The sequence below is a fragment of the Haemorhous mexicanus genome, chromosome Z (genome assembly GCF_027477595.1).
Source record: "Haemorhous mexicanus isolate bHaeMex1 chromosome Z, bHaeMex1.pri, whole genome shotgun sequence".
In the NCBI taxonomy this organism is placed as follows: Eukaryota; Metazoa; Chordata; class Aves; order Passeriformes; family Fringillidae; genus Haemorhous; species Haemorhous mexicanus.
The window spans coordinates 85,750,476-85,773,133 of NC_082381.1; the positions used below are offsets into that span (position 1 = coordinate 85,750,476).

The 22,658-nt window shown below is 35.8% G+C and overlaps 1 protein-coding gene across 1 annotated transcript in view; it reads right to left on the reverse strand.

Moving 5' to 3' along the window:
* The window catches only part of RIT2 (Ras like without CAAX 2), a 171,866-nt gene that overhangs the window by 118,306 nt on the left and 30,902 nt on the right, over positions 1 to 22,658 (reverse strand). The window contains exon 2 of the mRNA XM_059873774.1: positions 5,039 to 5,095. Coding sequence (XP_059729757.1) covers positions 5,039 to 5,095 — 57 coding nt within the window. The remainder of the gene's footprint in view (positions 1 to 5,038; positions 5,096 to 22,658) is intronic.

The window sequence follows — 22,658 nt, forward strand, 5'->3', positions numbered from 1 at the left end:
AATAATACCAACAGACAGCAAAATGAAAAATAAACCCACAATTTTAAGAATATGGTTCAAAGGCATGCACCAGTATTCTTGCACATTTTTCGTTTCTTATTTTGAACAGTGATGAATATGGAAAATAGAGGCAATACTGCTACATCTACATAATCAGTGTGAATACCCTTGGGAGACAGTCCTTGGAGACAAATTGATCATTTTATATGAATTTTTTATGCCATCTCAGATAAGGCCAATAAATATATGGAGAATGATGAATGAATGAATGAAAAAAAGAAAAAAAAAAGAAAACAAAAAATTTTGGGGCTCAAATCCAGTTGTGACACGTTCAGTCCAATTTAAATAGTTATTTTCTATATAAAGAAAGAGGATGAGAATAAATTTAGAGATGGTCTAAACATGCATTCATGTTTTATATAAGAGCAGAAATGTTCTAGACACTTTTTGTACCCTAAATATAAATATGAATAGAACTTTTGTGGTAAGATGCCTCTCCCCAGATCTAACAGATATGTCCCACCTTTGTCTTCTTTAATTTTTAATGAGTTTGTATTTTCCTTGCTTTATACTTTTTTATTATTGTACCTTCAAAACCAATACAATCTTTATATCACAGACATTTTTTGGTATTCATTACATAAACCTAGAATATTTCCAGCTCCAATTTACATTTTTTTTGTCTGAAATTCACCCCCGCACTTCCAACATCTTATTAAAGATGAGTAAATGCATTTTATTTGATGCATTGGTGAATGCAGCACTCCGTTAGGGAACCTCATGGAAATTCATGTGCTTAATGCTAGAGTGCTTTCCATCCCACACCCATTTCAATTAGAGTTTGACATTGACACAGCCTTAATGCCCTCAACTGCTCATTTGACACCATCTCACGCAGTGATATCTCACCGAAACAGGAAGCTGCTCTCGCATCTCGTTTGCATTATGTATTCATTTTAAGATTAGTCACATGGTTAATGAGCATCTTGGAGCCTGTCCAGTTTGCTGCTCGATGCCGTGTTTCCTTTCCTGACGCTCCACTTGCATTAACTCTCTGTGATGTTGCCAAAGACTGGGCAGACTGTAAATTGCTCTTAGCCATTTGTTCCAGAAAATCATCACATCCACTGCCATTTGGAATTTATGCCCATTGTTGACAACAATTAAATATCAAATGTGTGCAAAAATAATTTAATTTTCACAAAGTGCTAAGCTCTGATTTTTTTCTTACATACAGTCTAATACTAATTTTACCCTTCCCCTCCCCCTTTCCTTACAAAATAATATGTTTCTGTCTCAAAATTTTGAACTGCAATGCTTGTGGCAAACCTAAAATATGGCCATTATACGCATTTGATCTTGAAGTGGCATTAAACTCAAGGTGACAGCATTAAAATTAGCAATTCAGGTAGCATTTAACTTTTTAATCAATGTTTACTCTATATTTTAAATCAATACTGACACGTATATTTCTGTATTTATGTGTATGCACACAACATTTGTTAAATTCTTCAAAAGTCTACATAAATCATAAATATAGAGAGAAAAGATATGTAAATAATTCTAAACCTATTTGCATAGCCCTTTCAAGATCAAAATTAACACATTTGAAATGTATGTATGTATAACAAATTATTTCACAGGAATCTGCAGAAATTAAAAACAACTGAAATTATTATTCTACTTCCATGCCAATGCTTAAAATGGACAATGAAAAGTTTAAAATTATAAAGTGATTATCAATATTTTGGTAGCCCCAGGGTCATCAACAACTTGCCCTTAAAACTGAAAGTGATAGACTTCTGGGATTTCAGGGAATGGCCTCTCTATTTTACTACCATCTATTTTTTTTAGGAGAATTAATTAGAAAAAGTTCCATCAAGTGCAAGGAGGGATAGCATCAATTCTGTGAACCCTACCTCTTTAAATCTTGGCTAAATTTGCACAGTTAAGCATCATGGTCACTGCCACCACAATGTCATATCATAGAAAACAAAGAGAATATAATAGGCAGTGCAAGAACATCAGAAAAAAAATAGGTGGGTAGTTATTAGAGTCCTGTGTACATGCCAAGCAAATGAGACAGTCCACCTTACCTTAATGCTCAGCTGAGGAGCTGCAGTCTCAATAGTTTGTCTAACACTGAAAATCTGTGATTTATCATTTAAACACACTATAGACAGTTTTTTCTGGACAGGATCATCCATTCAGTGACTTCCACAGGAACCTCTCTTCCTTAAAAATTCCCAGAGAAATAAAACTGCCTGTACATAGAACTATTTATTTCCAAAGAAGTACCCCCAAAAAAAGTGAGGCCAGGTGCCCATAAATGTTCAGGACAGCACTTAAGTTCCATAAACAAGATAAAAATTGCTGAGGAATGGAAGGGGCTTGAAATGTATGGTGCAAGGGAAAGGCAATAAATTGATATCCAGAGAGATCAGGGATCTCGGAGAGAGAAGAAATATTGTATGTAATTTTTTGCTTTGTCATTCAGCCAGCTTGAATATAGATTTCATATGTGGCCTGTTTTGTAATTTCTGCATCATCTGCTGCTGGGTTAAAGTGAGAAACAAAACTCTGTCTGGAGAGGTCACTGCTCTGATCTTAGATAATAACTTCCCCATGACACAAAGCATCTGAGTCTATCTCCTCATGGCCCTGGAGGAATAACTTTTTCTCCTGAAATCAGCATAGTCTTGGTCCTGGAAGTGCTCATTTTGGATCCCCTTATTTTCTTTAGGCTGATGGTCTAAATTATAAAAATATCCTTCCTGTGGAAGTGTAACTAAACGTGAGATTAATTCTGTGAGTTGACACCATTAGCTTAAAAGTAGTAAAAACCATCTCAACAAATTTTTTCAGTGGGCTGTCATTTGAAAATTATGTGTTTGTTATTATAGATGAGACAGCAAATGATTCCTTCTGCTTGTTTTTTTGGTTTTATGTACAATTTTAAGGGGTCATACACAAATTTAACTAAGGAAAAACATTCATACTTAGCCAAGATCATTCTCTTCTGTTTAGTATGTATTTTAGAACCCAATAAAAAGACTTTTTCAGGATGTCCCTGTCATGTTCTGAGAAAGAGAAATGCTGAAGAGAAAAACTTGTACTGCAGTTCTGTGTCTAGCCAGCTGGGTGAGATGGAATTCAATAATTCCTTGTTCACTTTTAGCCTCTCTCCTCTTCTTTAGTGTTGGTTTTACTGAGTAGAAACACCTTCTCACTCAAGGAGACCTTCATCCTGATCAAGTCATCAAGGCATTCCTGCAGTATGTACTTAGAATGCACCATAAGCTTTCCTTCTCTTCATGATTATCTATTATTCATATTGTGGTGGTGTCTAGAGACCAATAAGTTGAGATTGTGACGAGATACAATATAGGAATAAATACTGATGGCAGGTGAATAGCTAATAATAAAGATGGATGTATGTACATTAGTTAGTGATGTCAATAACTAATAATGTTCCTCTTTTCCAATTAGATTTAGTTATTTCATTTTTTTTTCCTGAGAAGAGCAAATGAATTTGTAGTCAATCCACAGTAGTTTGCCTTCTTTAGAGATGATACATCCCATTGGTGTTTTGCAATTTTTTTTTTTTACTGCTATAAAATTACTAGTGACATGAAGAGTTTACATATTTTTTCATTATTAAAGTTACAACAATTTACCAAGAGTTAAAATCCAGGAAATGTGGAATACTATATAAATAACAAATAAAAACTAAGGATGTCATTGTCTGCTCTGTAGAGTGAAACAATAATGTATAGAAGTTAAAGATCAGTTTGAAATACTTGAAAATTTCAAAGAAAACAAAAAGATTTTGGCTGAGAGGAATTGGTTTCTCATTTTCCCCCCAAAAAATCTTTGAAAATGCAGATGGTTTTAGTGCCTTCTCCACTTATTGGACCCAGATTCTGCCATTGTTTCCTTATTATAATTAAATATTGATCATGGATAGTGTGTATAAATGCAAGTATAAGTAAAACTAAGTAATAAAGGCACTCTTAAATGAATAAACATGCAGTTCTGACAGTCACTCAGCATTTGAAGTTTATTTCAGATAAAAACATGTATTGTCATAAAGTGTAAAATAGATATGTATGAATTTTTATATTCACAAGTTTATAAAGTAGGTAAACCCAACAAAGTTAGCAGAGTGTGTAATCCCAGAGCACAACTCTATTGAATTGAGTATTCATTTGATCCTCTTAGAGGAGGTCAGCTAAGACTTTAATACTGGGAAATGGGACCAAAATAACAGAATTTTAAAAAGCAGAAAAACAAACCCCACTCCAGATTGGAGTTTTCACATTCTTTAGCAATTTTGTTTTATGTTCTGTAATTGTAATAGCATGACATTAATAGCCAAAAGGCATGAATGAAGAACCCTGTGTTTGAAAGAGACTTTGCATAAAGAGCATCAGGACAAAATATCTGTAGTAAGGCCAGGACACAACTCAATTGTCCTCACAAAATTAAGGTGTAATCTAAAGTTTGAAAATGTTGCTTCTATCTATGGGGCTTTCAGAAGCAGCTTCTCACTGTCTCACTGTAGCATTCACATTTTCTGAAAAAAATCTCTTTGCCCAGGATTTTTCTCTTGGGAAGCTGAGAAGCTTCAGAGAAAAGGAAAACAATTTTTACGTCACTTGCTTCTCTTGTGTTGTGCTCACACGTGGAATGTGTTTGGAGATTGTTTACTTACAAGTGATTGTTTTATTGGATTCTGCTGTGAGTTGTTTTGACTCTTTGGCCAATAAGGGCCAAGCTGCATCGGGACTCTGAAAAGAGCCACGAATTTCATTATTATCTTTTTAGCACTGAGTAAGTATCCTTTCTGTATTCTTTAGCATAGTATAGTATTCTTTAATACAATATAGTATTATAAAGTAATAAATTAACCTGAGAACAGAGAGTAAAATTCATCATTCCTGCCTTCACTGGGACATTCCCAGCAAATACAATATCTCACAGTCTCACACAGGCAGAGAAACTGAAAGGGATGAAGGGGAGAAAAGCCTGTACTCACCTATAGTTGGGTCATGGTAGTCAGGGAACCGGTGGCTAATGAATTGCATTGTCATTGCTGCAGAGGAAAAGGAGAGAGGGAAGAAAAAATAATTATAACACCGCCATTAAATAGAAATAGCCAGAAGGACACATGGAAAACTCACTCATGCAATATCAGCTCAGATTGTGAGTGCAATTTTGTTCTGTCTACTTCTACAACGCAACAATGCATTGGCTCTACATTGATAACTCCCAGCTGATAAATGAAGAAAAATATGAATTAAACCTCTTTAATTGTCTGAATTTCCAAACTTCTTTGTACCACTCCTGTGTTAAGTTCTTACATGTTTTTAGCACTTCGTAAATACTGTTAATTTGCATTCAGATGAAAACTGCCATGACAAAAACATAGAACATGACTTACAAGACACTGATTCATAAAGGTTTTCACAGTGCTACTAAATGCCACTAACTGGAGTGCCTAATTTGATTTCTGGTGTATTTATCAATATCTAATTAATTAAACATGATGCCACAGATGAAGTCTTCTCTTAACGACCCAGAGAACCTTTATTTTGAGGAGTTTGTTTTATGACTGAAAAGTAACTGCTTTCAGAAATTTTAGGAAAGTAACATGGGACTTCAGGAAAACTGCATTCTGCCATTTGGAATAGGTGGCAAGCTATAAAAGTGGAAAGTGAAATAGGTAGAAAGGTATGAATTAAAAGTGAAATTCTAATTTATGTAGAAACATAAACTTTCATGTCCTGTCCAACATGACATCTGAAGTTCATTCACCTTGAAAAGCCATGAAAGTAAACTTGGGTATTCAGTGAATACAATAACCTCATAAGAATTAGATGAACTTGGGGAGTTACATTTTCTTTTTGTTTTTTTCCTTATAATTTCAAATAATTTGAATCTCCCAAATAACTACAATTATGAATAAAAACATTTTCAAAAATAAATATGTGAATTTCAATTAAATAAAAGGGGGGAAAAAAGGGTCAAAGAGAATTTTTAAAATACTGCTTGATTTGTAAATCATTTTCTTTCAATTTGTTTTCCCCTGGCATTAAAATTCATCTACAGGTGAATTATATAGATAGTTGTTTAAAAAAGTAGCCTTCCTGAAACATATCAGTCACAAAACAAGAAATCCATCATGAGATTTTGCCTCATGTCTTGAACATCTCAGCTGCTTTCAACAGGATGCACGACCGAGGTTATGAGCAAGATGTGAGACATTTTAAAAAACTGAATATAAATACATCGACTTTTCAAACAGCATTGTTTTAGTTTCATGGTTGTCCTTCTCATATTTTTAAGAAACAGAGGCTAGGGAGATAGTTTTATAAAATGATAAAGAGAAGAAGTATTAAACATTTATTAGCATGTTAATAAATTATTGCATCTTTAGTGTAGACAAATATAAATGCTAAGAAGGAGCATTATAAATTCATAGATAACCAGAGAGGGTAACTGTGTAAGAAAAAGCTCATTCAGTCCATGTATATTATAGAGCAATAAATCTATGTACAGTCACACTCATGTCTTCTGTATTATATGTTTTCAGATGCATTACTTTTAAGCACTATATACATTTGACACTTTTATTTCCAGGAGAGACACCTGTTTTTGTTGGTTTTTTTTTTCAATTGTGACTTTTTTTAGCCACCTCCATTCTGATTGCTGTTAGTGGCTTATGAAGAATAAATTCCTGTCTGATGTGATCTGCCTAGTTTTCTCTCAGGAGCTGAGGCAGCTAGCAGAGATGCTGCTCATATGGTTTATGCCTACACATTTCCAGCTTTCTGAGGCCTTGTTCCACAGATTAATTCAATTTGCTTCACTACCTGCTACTTTTTCCTGCCAAGCATTTTTTTTTCTTTAAAAAACACCCCAAACTATTCTGCATCTGATCTCATTCTGCTTCCTTCTGGAGCTATGCCTGCGTCACAAAATCTGTAGTTATAATGGAAACAAAAATTCTCAAAGGACAGGCAGAACTCATGGTAAATGTTTTTCCTCTCGCCTGAGACAGCCCGGAGTCAATACATCATTTATATCCTCATCAAATTCACCGGATTCAAGAGGACTGAAATAATCATAACTGAACGAATCATGTTGTAATAAACATCAAATTTTCTATTGTGGTATGCAAAAGCTGAAGTACTCCAAAGGAATGTGAATGTGAGGACATGGTTTAGTGGAGGCCTTTGCAGTGCGGGATTAATGGGTGGGCTTGAGGATCTGAGAGATCCCTTCCAGTCTGAATGGAACTATGTTTCTATGATTGTGTATAAAATGAATCTGGAGAGGTGCAGAATTTGAAAAAAGTGTCAAGAGAAGCACTCAAAGTAATGAAGTGAGAACGCCTTACATTAATCTCCTCCCTAAAATGACAAATAAAAGATCCCTTCTTTTACTCATTTTGTCCCACAGTTTCTTCCCTGACAGCCCTTTGTCACAGGCTCCTCCTTATCACCAGGGGAAGGAACTTCTTTGGCCTCTTTAGTCTCTGTCACCTCTCACCCAGGGATTTAGCACTCTCCCAGGAAGAGGGTACAGAAGGAATTGAGGTACACGGATCTTTTTAATCACTGGATTATGATGCAAGATAAGGAAATTGGTGTATAGGTAGTAGGAATTGCAACCCATCTTCCTCTGTGTGTTCCTTAAGAGAAAAATTTGAATTTTCTGCAATAGCCAACTTTAGAAAGTATTTTCAGAGCAGGCATAGCTGGTCACTTTGTCTAAGGGAAAGCAATAACTGATTTGTGGGTACAAAAAATAAGTTCCTTTTATCAGGAGGACGAAGAAAAAAGAAGTCTCCAAACATCTGATGTGCAACAACAGCTTTGTCCAGTTTTACCAGGCGTTTCACAGACCTGGCTGCTGAATGTGCAGAAAATAGCTCTGAATGATGCTGAAGGTTGGTGGAGTGCTTCCCAAAGGAAAAGGACCTTCAATCACCACTGGCATAAAACCACAAAGCTCAGCTGGAGCCTCAGGAATTAGACCTGCCCTATCTGGGCTTCCCAGCAGGACACCTGCCTCAGCTGGAATATGCTGGCTTCTTCATTGCTACTAACATCAGCTCCAAACTCATTTTCCAGAGTGAATTAATTTTGAAAACTAACAGAAAAATGGTATTGGTATTTCATGCTGTGTGTGGAAAATATTCTCCTTGGTCCCATGGTTTTCCTCATCCATTACCTTCTTTTTTCCCCATGTAAATTAACACCCACACCTAATAAATTCAAACTGTCATTGAATATTTTGTGAACTTTCCCCTTTGGAAATCCAAATTACACTACACCAAATTTTTACAGGTCAGTAAATTAGGGACCCTTGATTCTGATTTATTCTGATATAAATGAGGCTTTAAAGCAGGATTTGAAAATAGAATAAATTCATAAGACTGATTCTTGAATAAATACATATACATGTAAAAACAATGTTGGTTAGGAAATGGTTAAAAAAACCAAATCAAACCAAGCAAAACCCTTTTAATCCATAGCATACATTGTGAAACATTTTGAATTGCAAGTTGTCTGAAAATTTTTAATGAATATTTTATGACACTGCAAAGATCATTTCATTTAAATGGGACATGTACATCACACAGAAGCTATGATAAGTAAAAGGATCATTGTTTCAGATGAATAGCATCTTCTTTATATCCATCTGTGGCTAAGCAAATGCAGGTTGCCCCAGCTGAGCAAATGTAAGCCTGACATGCATGAGTAACTATGCAATTTTAAAGTTTTCCTGTCGTTTTAAAACAAGAAAGGAATTCAGATCCTTCAGATCAAATCCTTCAGTTTTTGTTTTTTTTTTTTTTTTTTTTTTTTTGCAAACATGCTCACACAATGTTCATTAACTATCTAAAAAGCTGTTATAATGGAAACAACATTACATCTATGCTGGCATAGAAATAAATATGTTTTCTTTAAATGATAAACGTAGTCCTGTCTTCTACTTTCAATATAATTCTAAATCCCTCTTAAGATTATTTTGTTGTCCACAGAGTAGAAAATGCCATGCTTAGAAAATGGCTGAGGTCACATGTTTATTCTGAAGCATCCTTTTGCCCAGAAAAGCAAAAATAAAATTCATCTAAAGAAAGAATGAATCATAAAAATATATATGTGTGAGTGGGTTCACAACCCAATATAAAAAATATTTTGATACTCCTACAGCTATGAAAGCAGATAGAATAGAATCACACTCTTCTCCTAATTTTCTCTAAATTTTATTTATACCAAAAACTGAAAGCAGTTTTACACCTATTTTTCAAGGCTGGAGATTATGGTGCAAGTTACACAATATTTTTTATGCTAATAGTATCCCTGAGGGGAATATCTCATTCTTCTTGTCCCTCTTTATTCACCCAAGATCTTCCACATATTGACTCTCTCCTGGCAGTGATGATCTGATGGTATAATAAATCTGTTTCCAACAGAATCTTTACCCTCAACACAAATCCTACACTTTAGTCACCCTAAAAAAATTGCCACAGTAGTTGCATCTCAGAGACCAGTGATTCCATAGGGTAGAATCACATTATTTTAATTTAGATCCACCCTTCCAGTGGATCCTTAACTCGTGTTTTCTATTCCATTGTAGAAATGTTATAGAAACATATATAGAAATATCTATAAACACTGAGATTTCAATGAGACCAGTGTAGAAGATGGACATTAAAAAAATATAATGTGGTAAAGTGGGTGGACTGGAGGATTACTTTATGCAATTCATGAAAAAAAGAGAGAGCACATAGATATTAGAATAGAGAAGGTGGCAAAGAAAGTACAAGGTCTTAAAACAAAGAATGCAACATAATAAGAGACATTGTCATGGAAAAAGAGGAAATAAATATGTTTTATTTAAAAATTTAACATGCAGCTTTGCCCCTGTCTATATGAAACATTAAAAACTTTCTAAAACATAGTCAGGGCAAGTTGGACATATTTTATTATTTAATAAAGAATTTGATTGCTAATAAATATATACTAATTATATTTTATCAAAATTAGACTATTTAAAAAAACTAGAAAAGAACTATATTGTTACTATTTTATTTCTGAAATAGTAAAGACTTTAATCAGTTTTGGTCTGTCTGATGGTTTCAGACCCACAAGATCTCGGGAGTCGTCTTCTAAAACGTACTGGCTTTGCAAAAGTTCTCACCTGAAGATTGTAATGTTTACTTCTATTTTGTTAGCTTGGAAAAATTACAAGCATCCCAATAATTAGCTATGAATTTTTAGATCAGCATGTTAGATAAGTCATCATTTTCAGTTATTCCTCTACCCATTGAATTTTAATCAACAGACACCAACCAAGTGAGGCTCATTAAGGGCAAATTATGGATTCTGCACCTGGGGTGGGTAAACTCTGGATGTGCAGACAGAGTGGGGAGTGAGATCCTGGAAAGCAGTGCGATGGAAAGGGACGTGGGGGTCCTGGTCAGTGGCAAGTGGAACTTGAGTCAGCAGTGCCCTGCCAGCCAGGAGGGACATCCCTGTCCTGGGGACATCAGGCCCAGCATCACCAGCTGGGCAAGGGAGGGATTGTCCCACTCTTGCTCTGGGCTGGGGTTGCCTCACCTTGAACACCGTGAGCAGTTTTGGGTGCCTTTCTCTATATAAGAAAGATTTCCAACTATTAGGCAGGATCCAAGGGAGGCCGTGAGGGTGGTGAAGAGCCCTGGGGGGATGGAGGGGCTGAGGGCACTGGGTCTGTGCAGCTGCAGAAGAGGAGGCTGAGGGCATTTTTTTATTGTGCTTCATGAAATTTAAAGAGTAAAGGGCAGGTACCTAGAGATAAAGAGTAAATTTTCTAGCAATCAGGTATTTTTGTAGGTTGATTATAGTTATTTGTATGATTGCCCCATGACATGGTAAATGGTAAAGTGTATAGCTAGATCAAAAGTTTTGACTTTTTTAAAACTGGTTGCGGTAAACTCAAAGATCTCACCCCACAAAAATGTACTCTTATCTTCATAGTGCCAGAGGATGTGAGGATTTCTAAGCAGAAGTTTTAATGTCTTTTACTCTGTTCTTCCCCAAACACTACTACAGACTAGAGGCATTGACAGGAGAACAGTCTCAAGACACCTTTGTTGTGGCCCAATACAGCTATTTTTACATTGTCATACCCTTTAAGGAATTGGCCAAAAGCTTTACCACTTGTTTCAGGAGTGAATGCTGCAAGATCTGTGAGCTGCAATTATTAATTTTTTAGGTGTTACTATGTATTATTTATTGAGCAGTAGCTCTGAAATGAAGGTAAGCGGAATTTTATTTCTGTGTTAAGCACATTCCGGTGTACTAGGAAAATACAGAAGCTTTTTGTAATAGAATCCCCTGCATAGGCTGGCATGCTGCTACAGCATTGGATTTTTATACCTTTTTTTTGCTAAATTGGTGGGTGTTTCTTTCATCTATAGAAGGAGAAGTCCACTGAAAAGAATATCAGTCATTGGAAAGGAATCGTCCTAAAATCAAAAGTTTTTAAATTTAATTTTTATTATTAGAATGAAAATTAAACACACAAAACCCCATGCAAATTTTACACAAAAAATCAAGTTACTAGGGCAGCTGGAGAAACAAGAAACTCTTCTTAATCCACTGTAAATCTTGCACTGTAAAGTAAGAGCAGACTGTAATCAAAATACGTTGAGGTGGAGCTGGTGGTAACTGAGAAAGGCAGATGTTTTCTTTGGAAAATAGTCAGGTTTTAATGAATGAAACAAAGAACTCAATGCAGAAACTTTTATGTTGAGACCATGTGTTCCCTGAGAGTAAAAATAAATAATTAGGAAGAAGGTGAGTGGGAATAAAAGGTAGAAAATGATCTTTTGTTTTGGATGATCTTGAATGAATAGATAAAAATCACTAAATCACACAACAGTGCTCACCCCAGTCTTTCCTATAATCATTAGCAGTAGAGATATGAAATCCCATTATTTTCCTTTAAGGTGTCATTAGTAGAAAAATTATGAATACGAGGCAGTGGTTACAGTTTTCCAGCATGGACTGAAGGATGAACAGAGAAAATGTGCAAAAAATTCACCCTAGACATGAGAAACTTGTAGGAAAACACCATGTAAGAAAAGTGCTCTCATGACAAAAAAGTTTCATGCTTTCTGAATCAGCACAGTCAAGTGAAAAATGGCAGTACTGAAGACTTCTAACCACCATTAATATCTACATCCAGACTCAGTTCCAGGTCAGAAAGCAGAACACACTGTGTTGTAAAATTTGTGTTAAAAATTCCATTTAGTGGTAAAGGAAACAAGAAAGTAGATGGGAGTTGCATTTATTGCCCACATAAGAGACATCATCCTAATGTGATACAAATTAACGATAATGATAAGGTAGATTGCCACCACTTACAAACAATTTCCTCCACAGTGTATCCCTGATACCTTCCCAGAAATTCTCCCACAGAAATACTGAACATTCCCTACCCTGCTTAGCTTATATGACTTGACAAGATGCCTTAATAAACAGAAATTACTGCTGGTAAATGCTACCATTAGTGCATTTTCCCACCGTGTTTCTTCCATCAAGTTAAAATCAGAGAGAAAACTTAATGTGTCTTCTACTGTTCTTCAGTTAGCAAATGCAATGGCAACTTAAGCCTTCCATTAGTGAGCAATCCAAAATATAATGACATAAATAGGTTTTAAAGCAGGCTCCAGGATAATGTGATTTTTAAAGCAGAATACATTAAATAAAGCTAGAAAAACTCAATTTTCACATATTATTTCAGAGAAGAATAGAACTGTTCTTGAACCATTGCAGATAGACACATTTCAATTAAAGTCAATAGATAATACTCATTTTTACAAAGGGAATACAGCAAACAAGAGAAACATAGGGTCATTCTTCATAGAAGGAAGCTCTGGCCTGCTGCTACCAGCCTTAAGTATCATACCTTCACTGAGAAAAACACTTTTAAAAAAGGATAAAGTCATTTCATTCAATGGGAAAAAAAAAACCTCTCAACAACCACATTTATTGCTCTCCCATTCTTTTTTTAACTGTTGACATGTTTCCCTGTAATGATAACTTGAGATGCCCAGGCTTGCTTGGCTCCTGTTTCAGGTAGTGGCAAATTGAGGTTGTTTGCAGGTTTGCTAACATAAACTAGTGGTTAGCTCCTGTGCTGCCTTCCACGTGAAATTACACCCCATGCATCAAGCAGTGAGGAATTGGCAGTGACAGCAGCTGTATTTTCTTGTGAGTGGGACAGAGTAGCTGCTGTTCTGTAATGTGGTACCAGCCTTTCTGAACATCAAACCTACAGTTTGGAAAATTGACGACACATCAAAGAGGAAGACACAACCCTTCCATTTAAATCCTCTCAGAAATCTTTTTCAGGGTTGAAGTGGAAATGAGGTTTTTATTCATTCTTTTCTTTCCAATGCCAGGTTTTCTCAATGTATCAGTTATTAGGTATTGAGGATAAGATCCAGATTCACAGATACTGTTGGCAGCTAATTCCCTTTGACTAAACAGGCTTTGGGTGTTTATCTGCCCATGGCCATCTGAACCATAACCTTTTGTGCCTCTTTCAAACATTCAGGTGTTTTTCTGAAAGTTTATAGAACCAGGGAATACTTTAGGTTGGAAAGGACTTCCAAGCCCAACCATTTGCCCAGCACTTCCCAGATCACCACCAACCTTTGTCCCCAGGTGCCACATCCTCATGGCTTTTAGATCCTCAAGGGATGAGGACTCCAACACTGCCTTGGGCAGGCTGTGAAAATGTTTTACAAACCTTTTAGTAAAGAAAATTTTTCCTAATATTCAATCTAAGCCTTCTCTGGCTCAACTTCTGTCCATTTCTTCTTATTACCTGGGAGAAGATATTGACCTCCACCTGGTTCCAACCTCCTCTCAAGGCAGTTGTAGAGAGTGCTAAGTGTTGTTGATGATTAAAATTATGGTCTTGTTTCCTGCTGCTCATATAACTTCCAATGAAATTAAAATACTGTGAGAAAATTGGTTTATGATGAAATTTGAGACAGGAAATTGTACCAAATAAAGGAAAATGTACTGGTTTGGATTGATAGCATCAACATTTTTAAAGTATGAAACTGATTTACTAACACTACTGTCATATATTTTGTAATAAATTACATATATTTACCCTTCTACTATAAATTAACATGATTTATAGATAATTATTTATCACTTTCATAATTATTATTTTTTTATTATTACTGTAGCTTTATATGTTGGCTTTCCTTTTCAATAAAAATGTGAAAAGAATCTAAAACACTGTATTTTTATCAGAAATTCTCTCATCCTTTCTTTCAAAATCTGACACACTTTTCTTCTTTAATAATCATGGTGGTCAAATAATATTTGAAGGAAGTAGACTAACAAAGAAGGAAGCATTTCTGAAGATAAATCTTTGGTCAGAACACTGACTCCAGAATATTGTTAAAATTCCAACAAATATTTTAATTCCTCAAAAACATTTGATTCTTCCCAGAATGTTGTCTTCTATAATTTATTTCCTAACATATTTCAATTTACATTCCTCTTAGAGGAGTTATTTATCTCAGTGGAGCTAAATACCACATCACCTGCATTACATGAGTGGGAAAGTGTTCCTCACTGCCCAGGTGACTTTGCACTCCAACATATTTTACTTGTCATATCTCAGATGTTTTCTCTCTCAGCTAATTAGGCAGCACTTCACAATAAAGTCAAATGTGCAACATTAACTCTTGCACCAACACGAGTTCTTAATGTCTTTTCTACTGTACTGAAAATGTTTCTGTTAGATCAAAGAAAGGTGAGGTTCCTCAGTTTATTGCCCCTGCATCCACATATGAGCACACCCAAATCTAAAAGCCTGGTAATTATGAACTGTTCCCCAAAAAACAAATCAAACTATTGAGAAAGCCTGGAAATGAGGAAAATGAGATTTTCTGGATGGTGGAGGACTTCTGTGTTTTAACTTAGAATATGCTTATGCAGGGAAAATAAAAATCACAAAGACAACAATATTCAGAGAGTCAGAGAAAAAAATTGGCTTAAAGGGGCTTCAAAGACCAACCCCCTGCCCTGGGCAAGGACATCTCCCACTAGATGAGGAATCTCAAAATCCCATCCAAGCTGGCCCTGGAATTTTAGACTGGCTGTAATAAACATCCTAGAGCTCTAAGCAGTAGCTTTAACATTTTAAGGACATGGAAAGGAACATAATATCTTCACATCTAAACACTCCAGAGGCTGTAGTTAATTGGGAAGAAGAGAGTTTGTAGATCCAGAAAACAGCAGGCAATTTGGAGACAAACCAATGGGAAATAATGAGCTATCTCAAAGGGCAATACAGACCCTTATGCTTTCTCTTACTTTCACTCTACATAGCAATCACTGAAAAACTCCTGAGGAAGTTTTATGTGACTGTGTGAATCTGGAGAGAGGTGTTTTGAGCTTTTGACCCTGCTACCAGCTCTCTGTCCTTTGATTATCACCAGCATCTTTTCTGCTTCAGTTTCCAAACCTGCAAGAAAACCAAGGCAACACCAATATGGGCAGGAAGCTCTGAGATTTATGGGATTGCCACATAAGACTTGGCTGCGAATGAATTCCTTAACTGTTCATCTAAAATCAAGTTAGTAAAACCATGAAATTTTTAAGAACAAACCTAACCAATCCCTTCAATATGAAATTATGTGGAGAAAAGGAGGCAGGAGGCTTGAGATCAAGCATTTTTCACAAGACATTCAAGTTAGTGATAGAGTTCAAAAGACTACAAAGAACAACTACAAAAAAGTGAAATGAGGCCTCTCATCCTCTGCCTGCTCTCTCAGCGAAAACTTGGCTGGAAGTTGACATCTGCCAAAAGCACATTCATAAGACTTGACACAAGTACACCCTACATTATATGGTGATATATTAACAGCAGGCACAGTTGCCAGACATGTTTGAGGATGAAAGGTAGCACTTCAGGCACTAAAAGAGGTGATTTATTGCAGCATTAGTGTGCCACTGAAAAGGTCAGAAAGCAGCAAAACACATACAAAAAGTTTTAGAGGGTTGATTGTAATTTCACAGAGAAAACCTACATTATCCTATTCAGTCTTGTATCCTCAGTGTGAATAAGAAATGTTAAAGCTCTTCATATGAGCAACGTGGAAAGACTTGACAATGTTGGGTTTTTTTCCTACAGCTGGAAGGAGATTACTCATGCCCCAGGAACACTTAGGCCCCAGAATAGGCTGAGACTCAGTCTTTCATTCTTCTGGGCAAAACTTACTTTTGTGCATTTTGTAATGCACTCTCTGTCCTTGGTGTCATTTATTCTGGTGTTGAACCAGCTGTCCCAGGGGTTTATGGTACTATACATCACCTTCACTTGATGGCTGACAGAAGCCCTATTTGGTGACCCTAGACCTTTCCATAAAAAAACAGCAGCAGGTAAAAAACCCCAGCCATCCCACTGACTGACCACTCCAACAGAAACAACCTTCCAAATCTTCCCTCTCCCCAGACAAACACGGTGTACTTATACAAGTCTTGACATTTACATTAGAGGCAAAATTCTACTCAGGATTTTGGAAATTAATTTGGAACACAATATATTGGGGTGAGATAGATGAATAAAAATATTTTTGAACTTTAAAAAAAAATCCTTAGAATCGAAACTAACTTCTTCTTCATAAAAGGCCATAAAAGACACATATATGTAGCCATTTCTGGATTTTCCTAATTACTGTGGAAATTTGTTCTATAATCAGATCTCCTTAACAAAAATAATTTTGCCCCATGGTCAGGATATTTACTTCATCTGCTCAGTTGTAGGACTAGGATTTATGTTTCCCCTTTCTCTACAGTAATTATAACATTGAAATTTTGTCTTGGTGGTGCAGATGCATCATAACTCATCTCCCTAAAAATCATAACTTGGCAGCTGAAAACCATAGAGAAACTTTTTTAAGACCTTGAAAAGCTTATGACTACCTTAAGCACAAAAAACCCACACATCTTCAGGTTACAACCACTGGAAATGTTCCCTTAAGTATATATATATATATATATATATATATATATATATATATATATATATTTTTTTTTTTTTTTTTTAAAGGATTTAGAAGGACTTTTAGAGGCCCAGTGAGTAAGCTGATATTGAAGTACTCTGCATGCTAACAGTGTGAGGACATTGTGCTATGCTGATTCAGAAATGACTCAGCTCAGTTACCAGAAAAGGGGAGAATCAGGTCTTTTTCAAAGGTACAGTGATATAGATGCGACAGAATGACTCATCCGTCATCAGTGTTTTAGTCAGCAAAGTCTTTGGCTGAATGACAAGTATTTATAACTGGAAAATAGAGTCCCTCAATCAAAAGGAAGTAAGCAAAAAAGATCTGGATATTGAGCCTGGATTTTAAAATCTGACTATGAGGTCACTGCATTCCATAACCTGAGCACGACTTTAATGCCAAATCAAATCCATTGAACAATCTGCTTTTTGCATTTCTCTCTGTTTCTGATTCAGGGAATATATACTCTGCAGCACTCACCTAAGCACAGAATTCATTATCTCTGTCCATTTTCTTGTGAAAATACACGTTTTCTTCTGCAGTATGTCTTTCACTAGAGGTTTTACTTCAGTTTTATATGGCATGCATGATATGGCTTGGAACCTCTTCCTTTGAGAGAACTTTGCAGAAAAGTTTTGAAGGATATAAACCAAGATACACAGAAATTACTGTGATCTTCTCCATTGATATTAGGGGGCATTTCATGTAAGTTTTTACTTCTGCTCTTTCCACAATGTCTTTCAGCAGGATTATTTAAAAATCTTCAAAATAAACCATAATGAGTGAAATTGTGAGTCTGAGATCAGTGGCAAACCTTTCTATTTAGGCTGAAATTTCTCTTTTATCTACATATAACTATGGTTATTTGCCTTTACATTTTGCAAATGAATACACTTATTACCTATAACTTTCCTTTGGTGCATTGTATGACTTCTTGGCTCAAAATATTACGTTTTTATAAAGGGGGGAAGAAAGAGGAGACATCAAACAAAGATTTCTGTTTGATTTTTTTTTTTTAGTTAAAGAAAACCAACTCCTTATTATTTTATAAATTGAAAAATATATTTTCTTGCAAAGAAAAGCATTTTTATAAACACTCAGATCTAGAACTCATGTAAATCCTTTAGCCAAGACATAAAAAAAGGGCTACAATTATACAGGATCTTCAAATCTGTGCATAGGAGGAACCCAAGAAAATATAGAGTATATGGACCATGTTCAAATTATTTCCTGCCAATTGCAAATTGATTGATTTCACTTAAAGACTGAACAGCAAGAGCTGTCAGTGGTATTTGGTATTTATTCTCAGATATGCTATTTCATTCAGTAGATTTATTTTTCCTCAGAAGTTCCTAATAATGAGAGAATTGATACAAATGTACATAAAGAGAGACAAACAGGAACAGAGAGAGAGGGAGTGAGAGAGAGGGAAAGAGAAAGAAAGAGAGATGCACCAGTATTTTCTGGGGGAAAAAGAAAAGACACCTACAAAATGGTTTCACATTCACATTCACAAAATGGTTTCACATTCCAGTTTCTCGTCAGAGTGATGTAACTTCTTAGATGCCTCACCCTGTAGGAGCTGAGAGTGGTCACAGCACCAGTGGCTGTTCATGTGAATTTGCCTTATTTTCTGAGTGATAAATTTGCCTCTTTAAAAGCATTTTGAAAATTTTTCTCCTTACTCTGATATAACTTTTGAAAAATAACTTCATGTGAGATCTTTAAATGCTTTTAAAATTGTCAAAGATGTCTGTAAAGCAGGCACAAAAAGTCAAGAAAGCAGAAATAATGCAAAAAGAGCAAATAATGGAAGTGAGTTAAAAAAAATTCTAGTTACCATCCGAAGACAGAAATGTGTAATTTCATAGGGAATGTTCATTTCTACCTCTAATAATGTATGCTTTTGAAGTAGAAACTGGAGCACTTACTTTACTTTAAAGGCAATGAGGCTATTTGTATGTTTAAAGACAAAATTATGCTGCGTGAATTTTCAGAATTGGGTATAATCTGCTAATTTGCAAAATTTAGCAATCCTCAGTGAATTCTTTTAGTATAATTTTAAGTTAGCAGAAAGGTGTAAGATTAAAAATCAAATCAAGCCTAACCAAAAACTATTATGGATGGATTTAGAAATTTAGAGACACTGTTATTAAAACTATGTATTTAAAGAATAAATAGTGAAATCTGTAAAATACATTTGTGACTTTTAAAATATTTATGTATGAAATAAATAAATATTTTGAGAAACAAAAGTTGTGGAGAAACTAAATATGCTACAAGATTTGCATGTCATCTTGGTAATTGGTTAATATGTTGGTACAGTTGACACTCTCAGTTTTTTACCTTTTTTATTGATGCTGGAACAATATAGGTAAAATACATCATAAAAAACCCCAGAACTTTGTAAAATCCCCTGAGAACTTACAGCTCAGGAAGACTGCTCTGTGATGGTCTCTGAACTGGTATGTGTAGACCAGTGGTCCCTCAGGGCATTTTTTGAAGAGCTAAATCCAGTGTGGTGGAAGGAAAAGATGAATTTACCTCCCACATATGGGTTTCCTTTTCACCAAGGTCAAAAACAAGTGCTTATGCAGCTGTACAGAGGGTAGTTTTGCCTCCTTGGCAGTTTCAACACTCTGAATTAAACAACTCTTTGTTTTTTAACCATAGCAAAGGTCAGACAAACAGAAGGTCTGACAAACCAGAGAGATAAATAACCCAAGGAGTGGGATGAGGAGGGAAGCTTTATTATTACCTAAAGACTTCTGGCTCACAGTTTATAGGGAAGCCAAGTCATGAGTAACAAAAAACATGAAATGTTTATGCATGTCTGTGGAATCCAGTTATTCTCCTCTGTTTTTCTGCCTTCCCCTAATTTACTGCTCTAATCAACAGACCTATTTTCCACCCCTTTAGATACCCCCATCCCCTGACGGGGCTGGCGTAAATAACAAACAGCTCCAGCCCTTGGCTTCGCCAATATGAAACACTAGATACAAAATGAGTTACTGTAAATAACACAGGGACTGGCGCCATAAAGCTGTCACCTTTACCTCCAGGATTTTCCTTCCTAATAGACCCACACGCTTCCCTGTTATCATCCACAGTGATTTTTTTTTTTTCTAAAAAAGCTGAAGTTGCTATTAGTCAGATAGAAAATCATTTAGGGGCAGCAAGCAAAGGCACGTTTCCTTAATAAACAGCAGGGTCAGCAATAACCACTAGGAATTTTGAAGTTACTTCTCTGAAAGGGAGGTTCTGATTCTTCACTCCTTGGCTTTGATGATAAAACTCCTGAGTTTTGGGGAGCTGGGAAGGATTCGACCAAACTCTTGAATAAAGACTTTTAGGCCATTGAAATGCTGAAGTAAGGATATTCCAAGATACAGTGGGGGATTTATTTATTTTAGGTGGGTGTATCTCTTCTGCCACACTACCTGTTATTTTAAATTAGAGCTTGAGTCTGATTTCCCGGCTATAAATAACAGCAAAATTAAGCAAACCATGTATGCACTACAGTCCAAACATATACAGCATAGCAGTTTGAAGCTGACATTTGATTTAGTAAGGGGGAAAATCTGACAATTTTTCAGGTCTGTTTGCTTAAAACAGTCAAAAGTTCAAAAACGTCATGATGTAGTGTAATATTACGAATCTATTACATATAAATGCAAATGTTTCAATGTGTGAGTTGGTACAGCTTTATGAGTTCTTTATGGCCCTTTTTTCCTATTTTTATAAAAATATTTATTGTCACACAGAAATTCATGCTTATACTAGGGAGAGACCCTGCAATTCTAGTTTTTGCCTACATAGAGACATCTGTGTTCAGTCCCAGAGCTGAATGACTTTCAAGATTGTTTTCTGTCTTCTGGTCTCCATCTGATGTTCACTGAAGCCAATTGAAAGTGGTCCTTGGGTCATATCCACAGCCCTAAAGTGAATATTTCATTTCAGCAGCTCAGCTGCAGGTGCTTGATAAGGCAGATGCTTGTGCCCAAGTTAGGCAGAATGACCATCCCAAATGTGACAGTTGCCTGTAAGTGTCAGGTTTTGACTGGAGAATCTGCAGCAGGTAACTTCACCTTTAGAACAGGTGCAGCAGTTTACACACAATATTTAGAAATTAGTTGCATTAGCCATCTGAGCACAACAAATATTATAGCAACACCCTGAAGCTCAGAGCACCACCAAAAATTGAGAATCACCATCTGGCCCAGAACCAATGGCTGGGCCATTTCTGGGAAGAAACAATTTACAGATTGAGCTCAGGTAATAACCTTCATATGTCTCATTATGATAGACTTGTGATGAGGGTGCACAGACTCAGGGGTTACAAAAACATTAAACCACTAACCCTGCACTGATCCTCACCTTTACCCAAACTAATTGCTCAAAAGTCTATTCAAGCTTCTTCTGTGGATAAGATTTGATTCAGAATTTTGCCACTCATTTTATTTGATTATGTCATCACGCTTCCCCTTCATTTCAACAGCATTCTCTTGTGATTTTTTAATGACTTGAAGAAGTCTCAAAGGAACTGAATCCTAGACACCAGAAAGGAGCTGAATTTCCACTGCTTACCTAGGAATTAATGCTACTTCACAGTTCTTCAGAAGAGCTGTTTTTTCCCCCTTGTTACCAATGTAATGCTCAGGTCACATAAAATGCCCAACTAGATGAAAGAGGAGGACTGCAAGTGGGAGATACCTCACCCCTTACCACAACTCCAGGTCTTCTAAAAAGTTGTCATGGAACTTTGGGTGACAACAGATTGAGTTTCTCCCAGAATCAAATAAAAAACTTTACTTATTTTAACTGCTTTTGAAATAGTCATTGCTAAAATGACTATGTGAGAGGAACATTGCGTGAAAGTAACTGAAAGAGAAGGAGTGCTGTTTATCTTTTCTCTATGTATTTTTAATTTTTTTTACATTTGAGAAATGTAGACAAAACTAAGCATCCCATTAATTATCTGAAGTTTCTCCCTAGCATAAATCTTGTGGTTGAATTTGCACTGCATGCAATGATGAATACTGAATAAGCAGCTAGTGGCATCCTCCAACAATAAATCATGATTTTACCTGCCCAATTTTGCACTTCATACAGAAATGTTAAACACAGGGTGAAAAATGATGATTATATACACAGTCATGCACATAATTGTTTGTAGAGACACACATGAACATATATAAACACACACACATGTACATTTATATTCTTAAGCTGCAGATCATTTATTTCTGCATAGCCATAAAGCCCTATTTGAACCTCTATCTCTCAGCCTCATTTAACGTGGGATATTCAGGTTGGATCAAAAGGACACAATGAAAATCTATTCATGCACAACTTAAAAACCACAAACTTATCTCTGTTTAGTGATAGTACTGCTACAAAAATCTGTACTGTGTGCCTAAAAGTAATATTTAAACACATTTATTGAGGCACCACAGGTGAACAAACACATATTCCTTTATGATTCTGTGGAACATACAAATTATACACTGAATGCAACCAGAAGTCCATTATAATTTGTGTGACACACTCTTTTTCTATT